The sequence below is a fragment of the Physella acuta genome, unplaced genomic scaffold (assembly GCF_028476545.2).
Source record: "Physella acuta isolate Inbredline_101_S28 unplaced genomic scaffold, ASM2847654v3 ptg000988l, whole genome shotgun sequence".
NCBI classification, from domain to species: Eukaryota; Metazoa; Mollusca; class Gastropoda; family Physidae; genus Physella; species Physella acuta.
The window spans coordinates 41,572-56,565 of NW_026732505.1; the positions used below are offsets into that span (position 1 = coordinate 41,572).

Sequence of the window (14,994 nt, forward strand, 5' to 3'; positions counted from 1 at the left end):
ATATATATATATATATATATATATATATATATATAGTTTTTCTAAAGAATTTACTAGATTAAAAACATCTAAAATTGGATACCATCCCCAGCCCTTCTAATATTATATCTCGGAAAATAACCTTTACATCTATTACTTGAGCCTGGTCAATAAACTCTCCAACAAGTACTGACACTCGGCCAATAAACCCTCCAGCAAGTACTAACACTCGGCCAATAAACCCTCCAACAAGTACTGACACTCGGCCAATAAACCCTCCAACAAGTACTGACACTCGGCCAATAAACCCTCCAATAAGTACTGACACTCGGCCAATAAACCCTCCAACAAGTACTGACACTCGGCCAATAAACCCTCCAACAAGTACTGACACTCGGCCAATAAACCCTCCAACAAGTACTGACACTCGGCCAATAAACCCTCCAACAAGTACTGACACTCGGCCAATAAACCCTCCAACAAGTACTGACACTCGGCCAATAAACCCTCCAATAAGTACTGACACTCGGCCAATAAACCCTCCAACAAGTACTGACACTCGGCCAATAAACCCTCCAATAAGTACCCCACCCATTTTATAACATTCAGGAGAGTATTTTCTGTTTCTGATGCGAATTAGCCAAGATCTGCAATATGGATTGAGGGGGGTGTCTCAATACAACACAGCCACTCGTCTAGGAGAGACAACTCCAAAATTAAACAACTGCTGCCTCGTAGTTTGTTCTTGGTTGAACAAAGGCTATGGAATCAAATCCAAAAAGAAAAGCAGGCTGAAATCGGAGTCAATGGCCTCAATGGCGCATAACCAGTTGACACGTAACGTGGTCGAGTCGGCAAAAAGCTCATGATTGATAAATTCGAACAAAGCCTCGAGGTCAAACCCACTGGCAGATAAATCTCGATCCCCTTCAACACTAGTAATTAAGAACAAAGAAGAAGAAGAACACAGGCAATTTGAAGATGGTGACTTGTTTAAATTAAACCTAAGAAGTTATTTTGTTGTTGTCTTCATTATTATGATGTCTTAATTGTTTTGTTGTCTTGAACGTTTGGCTGTCTATTTTTTGTTGTTGTTGTCTTCAACATTAAATGTTTTAATAGTTTTGTTGTTTTAAGCTTTAAAATATCTAACGATTTCTTTTACTAGCGTGTCGCACTGTTTCCCCCCCCCCCCCCCCCCCACCCTCAACATAGTTTATAACTTACAAAGCAGAGCATCATTAAACTCAGATTTAAGGTATTGACTATCTACTTATATTTTGAATCCGCGGATGGTGCGTAGGGAGGGGGGATAATCGAAAGGGCAAAGGGCTTAGCACACCATTACTACACAGAGCCACGTAAAGAAAACAACGTATACATGATCACAAACGCCCTTACAAACACATTCACAAATACAATGAAACTGAAGAAAAAATAACTCAGAAAAATATCGTACACTCACAAGACATTAAATGAAACAGTCACAAACACATTGAAAATATACTTTTAGAAATACTCACATTTAAAAAATACTTTTAGAAACACTAACATGAAAAAAATACTTCTAGAAACACTCGCAACACATTAAATGATAAACCCACTAACACAGACGTTGACACTAAACACACATTTAAAAAATACTTTTAGAAACACTAACATAAAAAAAATACTTCTAGAAACATTCGCAACACATTAAATGATAAACCCACTGACACAGACGTTGACACTAAACACACATTTAAAAACCCACAGGCACACACAACACGCACAAATTTTTACAGGCAATCTCAAAAACACGATGGTAAACAAAAACACGCAAAACAATGATTACTTTATTGTATTGTTTCCCTTGAAAAAAAGAAAGAAAATATATAGCGTAAATAGTTTTCGCTTTCGCGGCTAATTTTGTCAAAGATATTACTAATTCATTGCTGCTACTGAAAATAATCAGCGAACTAGGGTTAATATTAAAATTTCTCATCAATAATTTCCTTTACAATTGGCACATAAGAATGTTATTTTAGAAACCTAAATTAACTTCGAAAATGTTGTTTAATATTTATTATTAAAAGTGCCTACAGTCAAATTTTATTTGTAAAAATAAATTAAGCTACTTTTAAAAAAAATAATACAAAATTGAAAATAAACCGGGAGTGATTTCCCCTAAACTTTTTTGAATATTCTTATATAAAATAACAGGGGACGGAAACTCGGGATATAGACATGATTTTTAATCCATTTTAAATACTTACACTTTTTAAAATAGAATAGAATCTCATAGAAAAAAGAATTGCGTTCTTGGTGTGCAATTCTTTTTTCTACAAGATTTTATTCTATTTCAAAAAGTTTAAGTATTTAAAATTGATTCAATTGATTGGGTTTGTTTTTAAAATTAAAAAATCTGAAAAATAAAAACGATTTTGATCCAAGTCATCAATAAAAATAGAAGGATTCTTGTCAATTCAGCAGTGTGCATAGACCATACACGTATTACTTCTTTGATTATCTTGTTGTAATGCTTTTTTATTCTTTTTATATGCTAAATATTTTCAATTAGATCTGCATTATTTATTAGTGACAATTCTATATGCCGCATTGTTTTTGTTCAATTTATCTATACAATAAATATTTTTTTAAGTCTAGCACAAGTCTTTTATCTGGACTCAACTGTAGTAAATGACTTTTTTAGTACATGCTGATTTCTAATAATTACATCTCAAAGAAATTAAGTTGTATTATAATCGTATCATAACTTTTAAATTAGATAAGAGTATTTTATTTCTACTTTAAAAACACACTGTGATTAAACCCAATATGGTCAAACACCCTATGGTCAAAGCCCCACTAATGCCAAAGCCCCCGCTGTGGTCAAAGCCCTCGACTGCTAGCCGGAAGTTCTCGAACTCGGGTTTTGTCCAAACTCGTGACTGTAGAACGTCCATGAGTCCACCCAGCTCTAATGGGTACCTAAATCACGTTAAAGAAAGTGAAAGTGGTTGGGCATAGTGCTGACGATATTATCCCTTCATATGCCGAGGCTACATAAACTGGAGATACAGGTAGACTCTACTTTATCTGCCCTTAAGACCACCAGGTTCAAAATAAATGCTTTGAAATTAAAAAAAAATGCTGAAAAATTTAAACACTTTTGAAATTTTAATTTAAGTGTAATTGGAGAGTAAGGTAACAGAAGCAGTGCTTTTCTTGATGAAACTATTTTATTTGAATATTTATAGATGATTTACGTTTATTAACGCTGTAAAGATGATGTTGCTATTTCTTTAAGAGCATTGAGCTTACTGCTGTCACAAAGGCACACAGTCCCAGCATCTGTGTTGCTACCGTCCTGGTCCCGTTCTGTGGGATAAGGCAGTGATCGAACCTGGATGGAGGTGGCACAATGATATGTTTTTGTTTTCATTCGTCTAATTGCATGTGCGAATTAAATTTTATTTTGTGCTGGCGTTTTCTGTCTTCATGCTTTGCTGCCGTTTTGTCGTCATATTATGCTGGTGTGTTCTCCCATCTATCACCTTTAAGACAGTCCTCTCAGTCTCTGGATCCGAGTAATTAGCTGAGACCTACGTTATTGAAGAAGGGGGTTGTCTTATTATAACACAGGTAATTAGAAGACATAATGATTTAATAAAGCCAGAGGCAGTTCAGGGAACGGTGTAGCTTAGCAGTAGAGTGCTAAACTGCTAACCCAAACGTCTCGAATATTCGAAACCGGGTTCAAGTCGATTGAACGTCCCTGAGTCCACGTTAGTGATATTAAAAGCGACTGGGCAAAATGCTGACCACACTACCCTTTCATATACTGAGGTAACAGGAACATATACACTCTAATTCACCTGCCCCAACTCAAATGTTGATTTCACAGATGTAGATATACTCTACCTTTTGCAATTCTAACCTAACCAAGGAGAAAATAACTCAGTCGGTAATATTTGTTTAAGTATAAGCATAACCTTGTTTTTAAACTTGGTTTAGTTTTGAGCGTCGGTTATTTCAATCGTTGTGCTGTTTGGGCCGTTTTAAGCTAGAGTCGGTCGAAAGTGTGAAGTGATTTTAAATGGTGGAAGGTGGGTGGGGGGGGGGGGGGCGGTAGGCCAGGGTATCAATTTAGTCGGCCTTGAGTGTAGAGTGTGGTTGATTCAATTAGTCGGTCATTAGGGTGTGGCCGGTATGAAGTGTGGGGTGGGGTCGGTATGAAGTGTTGGGTTGGGTTAGTCTTTGGGTTGGGGGGGGGGGGGTCGGTCTTATGTGTCAGGTGTGGTCGGTGTAAAGTGTGGGTATGGTCGGTATGAAGTGTGGGTAGTAGTCGGTCTTAAATGTGGGGTGTGGTCGGTGTTAAGTGTGGGATGTGGTCAGTCTTAAGTGTTGGATGTGGGGCTTAAGTGTGGGATGTGGTCAGTCTTAAGTGTTGGAAGTGGGGCTTAAGTGTGGGATGTGGGCGGTCTTAAGTGTGGGATGTGGTCGGTCTTAAGTGTTGGATGTGGGGCTTAAGCGTTGGATGTGTTCGGTCTTAAGTGTGGGGTGTGGTCGGTCTTAAGTGTGGGGTGTGGTCGGTCTTAAGTGTGGGGTGTGGTCCGTCTTAAGTGTGGGGTTGTGGGGTGTGGTCCGTCTTAAGTGTGGGGTGTGGTCCGTCTTAAGTGTGGGGTGTGGTCCGTCTTAAGTGTGGGGTGTGATGTGTTTCAAACGTTCTTTTGGATACTACATCTTCGGGTTCTGTGTATACAATTTTTACCTTTACAGTCGTCAGTCGATGACATTTTCGAACAAGCTTCAAAATGGCGGCATCCACTGGGTCGCTTTTGTTGTCTACGTTCATTTCAAACTTGACCAGGCTCTGTCTATAGACGACACGATTAAGGATTGATTAGTAGTTTCCCTTGCTCTAAGCCCGCCAGAGTTAAGTCCCTTGTCCCACCCACCACACTACTGTCAGTCACCTAGAAACCAAGTCAATTAACCCAGTTTACAGATAGCGGCTTATATGTTATTGAGCGTAGGGAGTGTGTGTGTTTGTTTGTCTGTGTGTGGGTGTGTGTGTTAGGAGCAGAGGTGAGATGAAGAATAAAGAGCTTAGCTTAATTTAAATATTATAATTTGAGTCAGATTTAAACACTGAGAAAGGTGCTGCATTGCCTGATCAACAACAGTAACCTAAGCTAATAAAGTATACATTTTGTGTTGAGCACGCATTCACAACATCAACATCTTCTTTATATAAAAAAATATTCGTAAATAAACATACTTAATTTCAACATTGAATGACACAATCAAAGACACCTAAATACTAAATATCAAACACACAGACACGCCGAAAGACACAATATCAAATACACAGACACTCTTGGAAACACAACAACACACAAACACACACGCAAGACCACACAAACCTAGAACTAGTCGTGATGTCCTCCAACATACACACACACTCATACACACATACACACATACACACACATGACTCCCACAAACCTAAAACTAGTCGCGATATCCTCCAACACACTCGCCGCACTGGACCCCTGCATATCGAAGTAGTTGAACCTTGACCTCAGCATCAACCAAATCCTATAGACGGGCAGGACCGGGTCCAGTATGTCGAGAATGGAAACAAAAGGCGACAGGACCCAGCCCTCGATGTAAAAGGCCACTTTCAAAGTTGGACAAGCCTCTATCTGTGTACGGGTAATATACAATTAATCCTATTTCATTCGTATTTACCGACAGGCAATCCATTTTAAAATAAATATAAATAAATATCACCCCCCACCCTTTCAAATCTCAGTATATTTTCCTCAGCGCGTGAAGTTGAATCAAGGTATAGTTCAATTAGAGATTATTCGTGAAGTACTACTGAGTCAAACTCACATGATATCACTGAATTTAATTTAAATATATCAAAATCCTGCTATTAAATTATAGTCTATTGATCCTCAGAAATATCTCATCAGTCGCAACACAGAAACGTTGGAAGGCAGATGGAAAGTCTAGAGTTCTATTACCGGGTTTGAGTCCTTTGGAACTTTCCTGAATCTACTCAGCTCTGATGGGTACCTGACTCACGTTGGGATAGTAAAGCCGGCTGGGCGTAGTGCTGAACACATTATCCCTTCAAACGCCGAGGTCACTGAAACTGTTGATACAGGTGAAATCTACTTCGTCTGTTCTAGAAATACATCTCCCTCCAGCTTTACATATTCTCCTGCTTCGTTATCAATTGAAATATTGGAGCGTATTATGTGTCAACATGTTACTAGCCATCAGAGGCGTAGAAACCCATTCCGGCGCCTAGGGCAAACCATCAAATCTGCGCCCCCACCCCCAATATATACAGTTATTTACATTGGCAAAACAGCACCCCCCCCCCACCCCAATAGGGCTGGTAAGTAGGTCAACAACCAGTTATATGGCTCATGCAGTGTTTATTGAGCCATAGAACTGGTTAGTGACCTACTTACCAGCCCTATTAGGAAAGGTCGGAGCGCTTTTTACCTGTCTCTGTCCCTTAACGGCTTTTATTTTGGTTGCACACAATTGATGTAGTCAACATTTAAATAAGCCTGTTAAGTCTATTTTCTTTACTTTGACTGTGTATAATTATGTAATACAGCTCTATATTTCACATCCCTTTCGGGGCTCCCGAGTCTCGGCGCATGGTTCTGCCACCCCACCCAACCTTCCTTAGCTACGCCTCTGCGTTGACTCTGACCACATCCTGCTTTCTTCTGTTTAAATTACTTTGCAAGCCTTATGTTTAAACTCGTTTTAAAGGTTATCAATGCTATTGTATAACTATAATTGATGTTACTGTTTTTTGTTTTACGATTTGATAATTACCCATCTATTTTCTCACCAAAGTCAACCAGGAGCTTCTTGAGGTCTTGTCGTCTTTAGAACTCAGCTGAAAAGCAGAGATTTTCAGTACCTTGAGCTGTCCTGTGTGTGACCTGGACAGCGCTGTCACAAAGCTGTCAGTCAGGAGCTGGTAGTCGATGCTTAGTTTTGTCAGGCGGTTGAGAGAAAGGATGCCGTTGGTCACTCGCTCAAACTCAGCCGGTCTCTGGGCTAAAAAAGTCGCCTCAAAGAACCCGTCGATGACCAGAGACTGCAGGGTTCCTCTGGACACAGTCAAGACGGTGTCGATGACCTTGACGCCTTCATCTATTCTAAACAGCGAGGAGGTCATTTTGAAACACTGTAGACCTTCAAGTCTGGACAGCATGCGCGTCAGAATCTCACTGATGCTTTTTACAGTGCACATCAACGCACCTCGAAGTTTTAGGTCAGTAACTTTCAATGACGTTAATTCCGGTTGATGTAAGGTAAGTAAAAGTCTCCGGAAATTAATACCCATTAGCCTGCAGACCATATGGTTGTTGTCGTGAACGCAGGTGACCGACAATTTCCGGAAGTGATTTCCAAACTGGCTGGCGTACCAACACGCTCTCTTCCGGTGTATAGATTTGCTGTTACATGACAACTCCAGGTGCATATCCCGCCATAAACTTGATGTAGTGTGGATCAAATCCCACCAACACTTGCAAACTCTCGCCACTCTTAGAAGTTCACTTTTTCCGAGGTATCGGAAAATATGTATTATAACCTCTCGTGGTAATTGATCCCAAAGACATGACTCTTCTATTTTGTCTTTGAGCTGATCTTTTAATACGTCAATTTGACTGGATTGTCCCTCTGCTGATGATGAAGAACTAAAATCACTTACCACGTTGCAAATGATGGTGTTTTTAAGGTGCGCCATTTTGTTCTAACATGAAGCTACGTTGTACCTTACAGATGTTAAATAAGTTGACGAAATTAGTCAGTCAGATGTTACTTGTTCAGCATGCTTACAAAACGCGTTCTTTGTATTGTTTTTATGCAAACCCGTGCATCAAGGTGCACATTATGTTGTGTAAAAACTATATTAGCGTGTTTCAATTTTAAAAAATGCAGAAACGGGTGAACTCTACTTCACTTGCCCCATGGACCATCAGGTATGAAAAGCGAACTTCTCTAATTTTTTTTAATGACGCCACAATTAACAACACCTCCTCCCACATAGATGTCCAATCAACTACATTTTACACACGTACTGCTATAAAAATTTAATTAAAAGGGTTTCTTTCAGAAAAGGGATGTAACAAGTGTACATCTATTTTGCCTTAATATGTATGAGTTCTTTCCCTTAACAAAAAAAAATTAAATGATAACTACACTGTGTTGTATGTAAACAATAATAATAATTGCATTTTTTTTAATTGTGTAGTTGATTTCCTCATCAATAAAGTTTGTTTTTTTATATTTACTTCTTCAATTGATCATTATTTTTCATGCATTAGTACAACAGTTCGTGGAATCTCTGTAACTCCTCAATAAGAAAACCTAAGTTGATAAAATGTCTAAAATCAATGTATTAACCAGAGCGTGACCGCTGGCTGGGCCAGCCTTCACAGAAGGTAGACACGTGATCTAGATTGATGAACACAACATAGTTTGGCAACATGTATTACCAGGCAATGTATATAATCTATATATACAATTCACTCCTTGGAGACCCTAGAAAACACCAAGCTGTAAGCGCGCTCTCTACCACCCCCACCCCTACATGGTCTGGTGAGCTTTGGTTCACGCTAAATGTTTACAATCGTAGAGCCGGGTTTAGTGACGGCTATTAGGGGCAGATAATTTAGTTTGAAACTTAGGGGAGGTAACTAAGAGGAGGCTGCTTTCACGGGGGGCGGGGGTTGTAGGGTAGTGGTTGGGGGAAAGGAGGGTGGGGGTAGTATCGTCATTAACGACCTACTGATAGTGTTTTAAAGCAAATATTTTCAGTGGCAGCATTGGTACTGTCGAATTCACAAATTATGAATTACTGAAAAGTAGAAAATAAAACAACTAAATAGTGGCTTATGATATGCCGCGGGTCGGCTCGTATATATAATAGAATCAATAACATATAATCAATAATTAATAATAATATAATCAATCAATAACATATAGAAGACTTAACAACACGAAGCATAGCGAAATTACACAGACACGAACATTGCTGGAAAGAAACGAAATAAACAAAATATCAAAAGATTAAATGATGCTCTCAATGGACTACTCTTCAGTGAGTTGTAAAAAGCGAATAAGAAAAAAAATAAATGTCACTATTGATCGATAAACAATTTTATTTTCATATAAAAGCAACTCACAATGATACCCCCCAACCCATTCTTTTTTTTTTACAAATCCCCCCCCCCTCGTCAAATGAAATAATAACTGTAACGAATTTCAACTTGTTCTTTACTTTTCAAAATTCAAAACGTATTAAACCAATTCACAGCTCATAATTAGGTGTTATCTCATTTATTGAACCCCCCCCCCCCCCCCGTCTTTTTTTTTTCTGCCTGAATAATAATAATGAAAAAAAATGCTTTATATAAGAACTCTGTTTTCAAGTGTAACAGTAAAATAACTTATTTCTTATTTGTAAAAATGTTCAATCAACGTTAAGAGACGATGTTGTTCAAGAACACTATTCCCCCCCCCTCACCCATTTGACATATCGATTTAGAAGATGATGGTATTCGAGTACACTATCCCTCATTTGCTACAGGATACCATAAAGTGACCAGCAAATTAAAATAGGCAACGTATCGTCCCCTCAGTATTATCTTGTTCTAACTACACATTTTGATTTTTTCGAAAAAACTCGACCCTATGATGTAGAAAAGCACTATGTTCAATCTCCACTTATCTACGTGACTCTAAGTCATCTGCTTCCTACCAAACTTTCCAATTTGACATTGTTCTAACTACAAGTTGATGCATTTGGCCAGTATAATCTTGTTCTATGTCAATTTTATAATATGATTCTGTTCTAACAGTATATGTTAACTCTAGCAGTAAAAAACAAAATCGTTACTAATCTACCTCAACAGAATACACACACACATTTAATTTTTATAACGAATATATTGAAATTAAAACTCAAAATATAAGTACTGATATAATATATTTTTTATTTCGTCCTTTAAAACTGACTATTAGTTGACAATATTCTTAATATTTATCTTTTAGGTGTATTGTTAAATGTAATATGGAAATGTTTATTTACTACATATATGCACATAATGATTAATTTGTTTACTGATGTGAAAGAAAAAAACATATACTATGTTATAACATGCAATCCATAATGTTAAGATTGGTGTACTTTTATTATCACATAAATACAGTTTTTTCTTTCTCTCCATAGGGGTAATTATACAAATGAATGTGTCAATGTGATATATTGTTATAAATGAACATACGAGCATACATTGATTTTTAGTAGAGATTATGCATACTAGTAATTAAAAATGTAATTGATAAATATAATTAATTTATAATGTTATTTTATTATTATATTTGAAACTAAAATATTTGTACTTAATTATCTAGTATAGATGTTTATATACCTAAATCTTTGTTCCAGAATGGTCTATCTTTCCTTCGTCATTAAGGGGTCATCTGTCATGGTTCGTTGGTCAGTGATAGTCCATCAGTCTGGTCGCTGGACTCAGCCTCCATTTTGATGACGTTTACAGTTCGTGCCACCGTGGCTGTGTCGTTAGCGGGACTCGAACCTGCGCCGTCGTGCGGGCTTCTTTTCGCTCGTTTGTTGGCCGTGTCTTGGGACATCCTCAGGTCACGTTGCCGCCTCCTCTCTTGTAGAACAATCTGGGCCGTCATCTCAGTCTCTGGGTCCGTGAAACTGGACGATGCCTGGAATGTCAAGGACGGGGGTCAAGTTGTTTAATACATTCATTTTGAAAGAGGTTGAAGGTTAATTGTATCTAGTGTTATTTAAACTTACGATACGGACTTCATTTATATACGTCTAATTGTCTGAGAATTTCTTACTATCTGATCAATAGCTAAGGCGTAAATTGTACATTTAGTGATTGTTTAAAAATGATCATTATAAACATATATATGTATATATATATATATATATATATATATATATATATATATATATATATATATATATATATATATATATATATATATGTAATCCAGCTTCCATTTTGGTGTTCAATGTCCGACACCACTTCTTACCCCATGCTTATGCCATTGTGATAGAGACTTTCTAGCTTTAATTATATCTTCTAAATGTTGAATGTTGTTTTAAGTATGCAGTTGTCGAATATAGTAGATCTGGGAGTGGTATTAGTTTCGGGTCTGACTTTCTTTCAGGCATATTTTTCGGAGGGGGGGTGGAAGCATAGCCCTAATGGAGCGAGTCCACCCCCCCCCCCCACACACACACACCCTTACGGAACTAATACACTTAATATATACATTTTAAAGAAAAAAACTTACTTCTACCCATGTGTGACCCCCCCTTCCCTTCCCACACACGCACAACACACTCCGAAAATTAAGTCCGCCTTCCTGGAAATTTTCAAGTACCCCCCACCCCCTCCCTCCTCCCACAAAGTAAACTTTCTAAAAGAAGCACTGCTGGCTGGTGGGTCATGTGTTTCCGGTATAACGATTGTCATTTCTGTTCTGTATTGTGTCCATTGAAGCCTTACCTTCACATACAGCAAATTTTGACATTTCGCCACAAACATCAGAAACGCTATATCGATCCCATAAAACTTCACTCCAACATCCATCTCGAATTTCACTAGAGTCTGTCTGTGGACCACAAAGTTTTAAATAGATTAGTTGTCTCCCGTACCCAAGTTTTAATAGATTTGTTGTCCCCCTATCAAAGTTTTAAAAGAATATATAAAGTAGTTGTCTCCCTTACTCAAGTTTTAAATAGATTAGTTGTCCCCCTACCCAAGTTTAAAAAAAAAAAAAACTATTTAACGAAAAATACCCAGTCATCTAAATAAATTAATCAATTAGTTATTGAGCAAGAGAGTGCTATTTGTATACTATAAAGTATCGTTTTACTAGCTACGGTACGTATAACTTCATTTAGACAACCCAGATCTGATGTGTACTTGACTATAATTTGAGTGGAAAAAAAAGACAGTTTGGGCTTAGTGCTGTCAACGCTGTCCTTTCATATACCACTGGCCTAAGGGAGTGAGTAATATTTTGTTGGAGTGAAACCATTTAAGTTTAGAGCTTGTAACACTGCATGTGATACACATTGTAATAAATACTCACTTGACAAGCAGCGTATAACCAAAAACATTAAAGCCTCACTCAGAGTTTAAGTCATCTCTTTAGGCGCTACAACAACCAACCCCCCCCCCTCAACTAGGCACGTACCACCCCCTCCCAAATATATAATGTGTATATACTTTATATCTCCCGTCTCGAGCATAAATCCGTAAAACGTCCCTGAGTCTACCCAGCTCATATGAGTACCTGACTCACGTTAGAGAAAGTAAATGGGGCTCGGCTTAGTGCTGAACACACTATCTCTTCATATTCCTAGGTGACAGAAACAGGTGAACTCTACTCCACCTTCACCATGAACCGTCACATTCCAAATGTAACTTTATAAACTTAAATCCGTGTCTTGCCCAACAAACCATCTCGCCTTTTAGAGGAAGTTTCAAGTGCTTCTCTTCCACTTGTAGAAAAAAAAATATCTGAAAGAAACCCTGATGTGACTCACCTGTAGTAGGTCATGACCAGTGCTAGTACCACCAGCGTACACATGCAGTCCGATTCGAACCGTGCGGGGGTGGAGTTGAGCAGGAACCGGATCTTGTAGATGGGAAGGACGTGGTCCAGCATGTCGACTATGGTGACGTATGAGGATAGGTCGTCAATAACAAACGCTATTTTTAGTGCAGGGCAAGCCTCGATCTGGTAACGGCAGGGAGAAAGAAAAACAAATTAAATTTGAATTTTCTGACATTTAGGGGATGGGGTGGTTGATTGCTAAATTAAAATTAAAGTAGCGTTAATGGTTTTTATTTTTTTTTTATTTTACCTCTGCATACAAAGAGCTGCGATACAGCTGTTTCACTTAAACATAATGTGAGACGCCGTGACCTAGCAGTAGAGAGCTAGACTGCTAACCAGAAAGTCTCGAGTTGGAATCTAGATTCAAGTTAGTAGAACGTCGCTGAAACCACCCAACTCTGATGGGTACCTAACTCAAGTTAGGGAAAGTAAAGGCGGCTGGGCAAAGTGATGACCACACCTTCCCTTCATACGCCGTGGTCAAGAAACTTCATCTGCCCCATGGATTGCCAGGTTTAAAGAGGAATCTGTACTTACTTTTTGAGCTGGTATGGTGAACACTATGCCCCCTACCCCCTCCTTTACTTTCTTCAACGAGAGTCAGGTACTCATCAGAGCTGGGTGGACTCAGGGACAGTTTCGCGTTAGGCGTTCAAGTAACAAACGTGTGCTCTACACCCCGACCACGCCGTCACATAGAGCACTAGCTGCACGAGTATTACATAACTAACACAGGATACATTCAGCGAAGAGACGGGTGGTACTGATAAAAGAAAGCTGAGAGAGTTCTTTCTATGTATTGATATTTAGTGTTATCAGCTGTATTGAGAGAACATATTTTAAGCTGTTTAGAGAAGATTTTTATTATAAGGAGTATATAGAATATGTTTTTTTTTTAATTTTAAGCTGATAGAAGATGTATTATTAGAGACGGTAAACAATTATCACGGACGTTATATAGATATTTAAGTGAGGACCGCACAGTTGTCTTACCAAAGTCGACCAAACACTTCCCGGGATCTTGGACACGGCAGCGTCTGCTTGACCAGCCGAGATTTTCAGTACCTTGAGCTGTCCTGTGTGTGACCTGGACAGCGCTGTCACAAAGCTGTCAGTCAGGAGCTGGTAGTCGATGCCTAGTTTAGTCAGGCGGTTGAGAGAAAGGATGCCGTTGGTCACTCGCTCAAACTCAGCCGGTCTCTGGGCTAAAGAAGTCGCCTCAAAGAACCCGTCGATGACCAGAGACTGGAGGGTTCCTCTGGACACGGTCAAGACGGTGTCGATGACCTTGATGCCTTCATGCAGCGGCCATTGCGCAGACGACATTTGGAAACAATGAAGACGATGATAACTGGACAGCATGCGCGTCATAACCTGGCGTATAACGGCGACAGTGCTAATCAATGCGGAATCTAATCGTAGGTCAGTTATTTTCAATGACGTCAGATTCGAATGACACAAACAAAGCAGAAGTCTCCGGAAGTCAAAAGCCATATTCTTGCAGTCTTTACTCTTATGATGGTGATGACAGGAGATGGACAGTTCCCGGAAATGACTTCCGAGCTGCGTGGCGTACCAACACGATTTTTTACTGTGCGCGGATTTCTTATCGCAGGATAGGTTCAGGCGCATGCATCGCCAAAACTGCGCTGTTGTGTGGATCGAATCCCTCCAGTACTTGCATACAGTCGCTAGTCTCAACAGATCGCTTTGCTTGAGGTAATCGAATATGTTATAAATGACCTCTTGGGGTAACTTTTCCCAAAGATACGAACCTTCTAACTTGCTGTCAACGTCAGGTTGTAAACTGTCCTCGCCCATCTGTCTTACTTCTGGGTCCGACGCAGGTGAAGTATTTGAAGTCGTGGTCTCATTCAACTCCGACATTGTTCAAATGTAACGGCAGACGACTTCATGCATCAAAACAAAACGGCGTCATTAGCGCTCTATAAACCAACTTCCTTCTATTGGAATAAGCGCACAAGTGCAGAACGGTGCACGCGGTATTATGTGCAAATGTGCGTACAGTTTATTAATTAACTGTTATGGTGAAAATAATCGTTTGACAGCTATTTGCTTCCGGATTAATAATATGGAGGAAATTCCCTTTATTAATTTCGCCTCCTGAGTACTGTTTATATTTTTTAAACAATGAAAGCTGTAAAGTATAAAGCAACTGTGTACTGCATACATTTGATTGGCTTTCTAGTGTAGACTAAATTATGTTTTTTCTTCCACTCTTAACGACGCGTGTCACCAATCTTAAATATCATCAACCATCAGCCTTACACCCCAATCATCTAGGAAAGA

General features: G+C 38.9%; 2 protein-coding genes across 2 annotated transcripts; both read right to left on the reverse strand.

The window, feature by feature from the left end:
• Window positions 1-3,232: 3,232 nt before the first annotated feature.
• LOC131954282 (uncharacterized) lies at window positions 3,233-7,837 on the reverse strand. The gene is made up of 4 exons (XM_059317861.1): window positions 6,848-7,837; window positions 5,470-5,669; window positions 4,733-4,838; window positions 3,233-3,364 (listed from the first exon to the last, which is right to left on the reverse strand). Exons 1-4 carry the CDS (start codon window positions 7,751-7,753, stop codon window positions 3,233-3,235), a joined length of 1,344 nt encoding a protein of 447 aa, XP_059173844.1. The 5' UTR covers window positions 7,754-7,837.
• Window positions 7,838-9,994: 2,157 nt separating this feature from the next.
• On the reverse strand, window positions 9,995-14,647 carry LOC131954268 (F-box only protein 39-like). The gene is made up of 4 exons (XM_059317850.1): window positions 13,678-14,647; window positions 12,611-12,804; window positions 11,565-11,670; window positions 9,995-10,749 (listed from the first exon to the last, which is right to left on the reverse strand). The coding sequence occupies exons 1-4, from the start codon at window positions 14,569-14,571 to the stop codon at window positions 10,498-10,500; spliced, it is 1,446 nt and encodes a 481-aa protein (XP_059173833.1). The 5' UTR covers window positions 14,572-14,647; the 3' UTR covers window positions 9,995-10,497.
• Window positions 14,648-14,994: the final 347 nt, after the last annotated feature.

Excerpts from the sequence above, each read along its gene's own strand:
- LOC131954282 (XM_059317861.1), bottom strand. The coding sequence starts at position 7,753 with ATGGCGCACCTTAAAAACACCATCATTTGCAACGTGGTAAGTGATTTT. Across the intron at positions 5,670-6,847 it reads GAAGCTCCTGGTTGACTTTG|ATAGAGGCTTGTCCAACTTT; the intron begins GTGAGAAAATAG and ends ACCCGTACACAG. Across the intron at positions 3,365-4,732 it reads ATCGACTGACGACTGTAAAG|GTTCGATCACTGCCTTATCC; the intron begins GTAAAAATTGTA and ends ACCTCCATCCAG.
- LOC131954268 (XM_059317850.1), bottom strand. The coding sequence starts at position 14,571 with ATGTCGGAGTTGAATGAGACCACGACTTCAAATACTTCACCTGCGTCG. Across the intron at positions 12,805-13,677 it reads GAAGTGTTTGGTCGACTTTG|ATCGAGGCTTGCCCTGCACT; the intron begins GTAAGACAACTG and ends TGCCGTTACCAG. Across the intron at positions 10,750-11,564 it reads AAAATTTGCTGTATGTGAAG|GCATCGTCCAGTTTCACGGA; the intron begins GTAAGGCTTCAA and ends TTGACATTCCAG.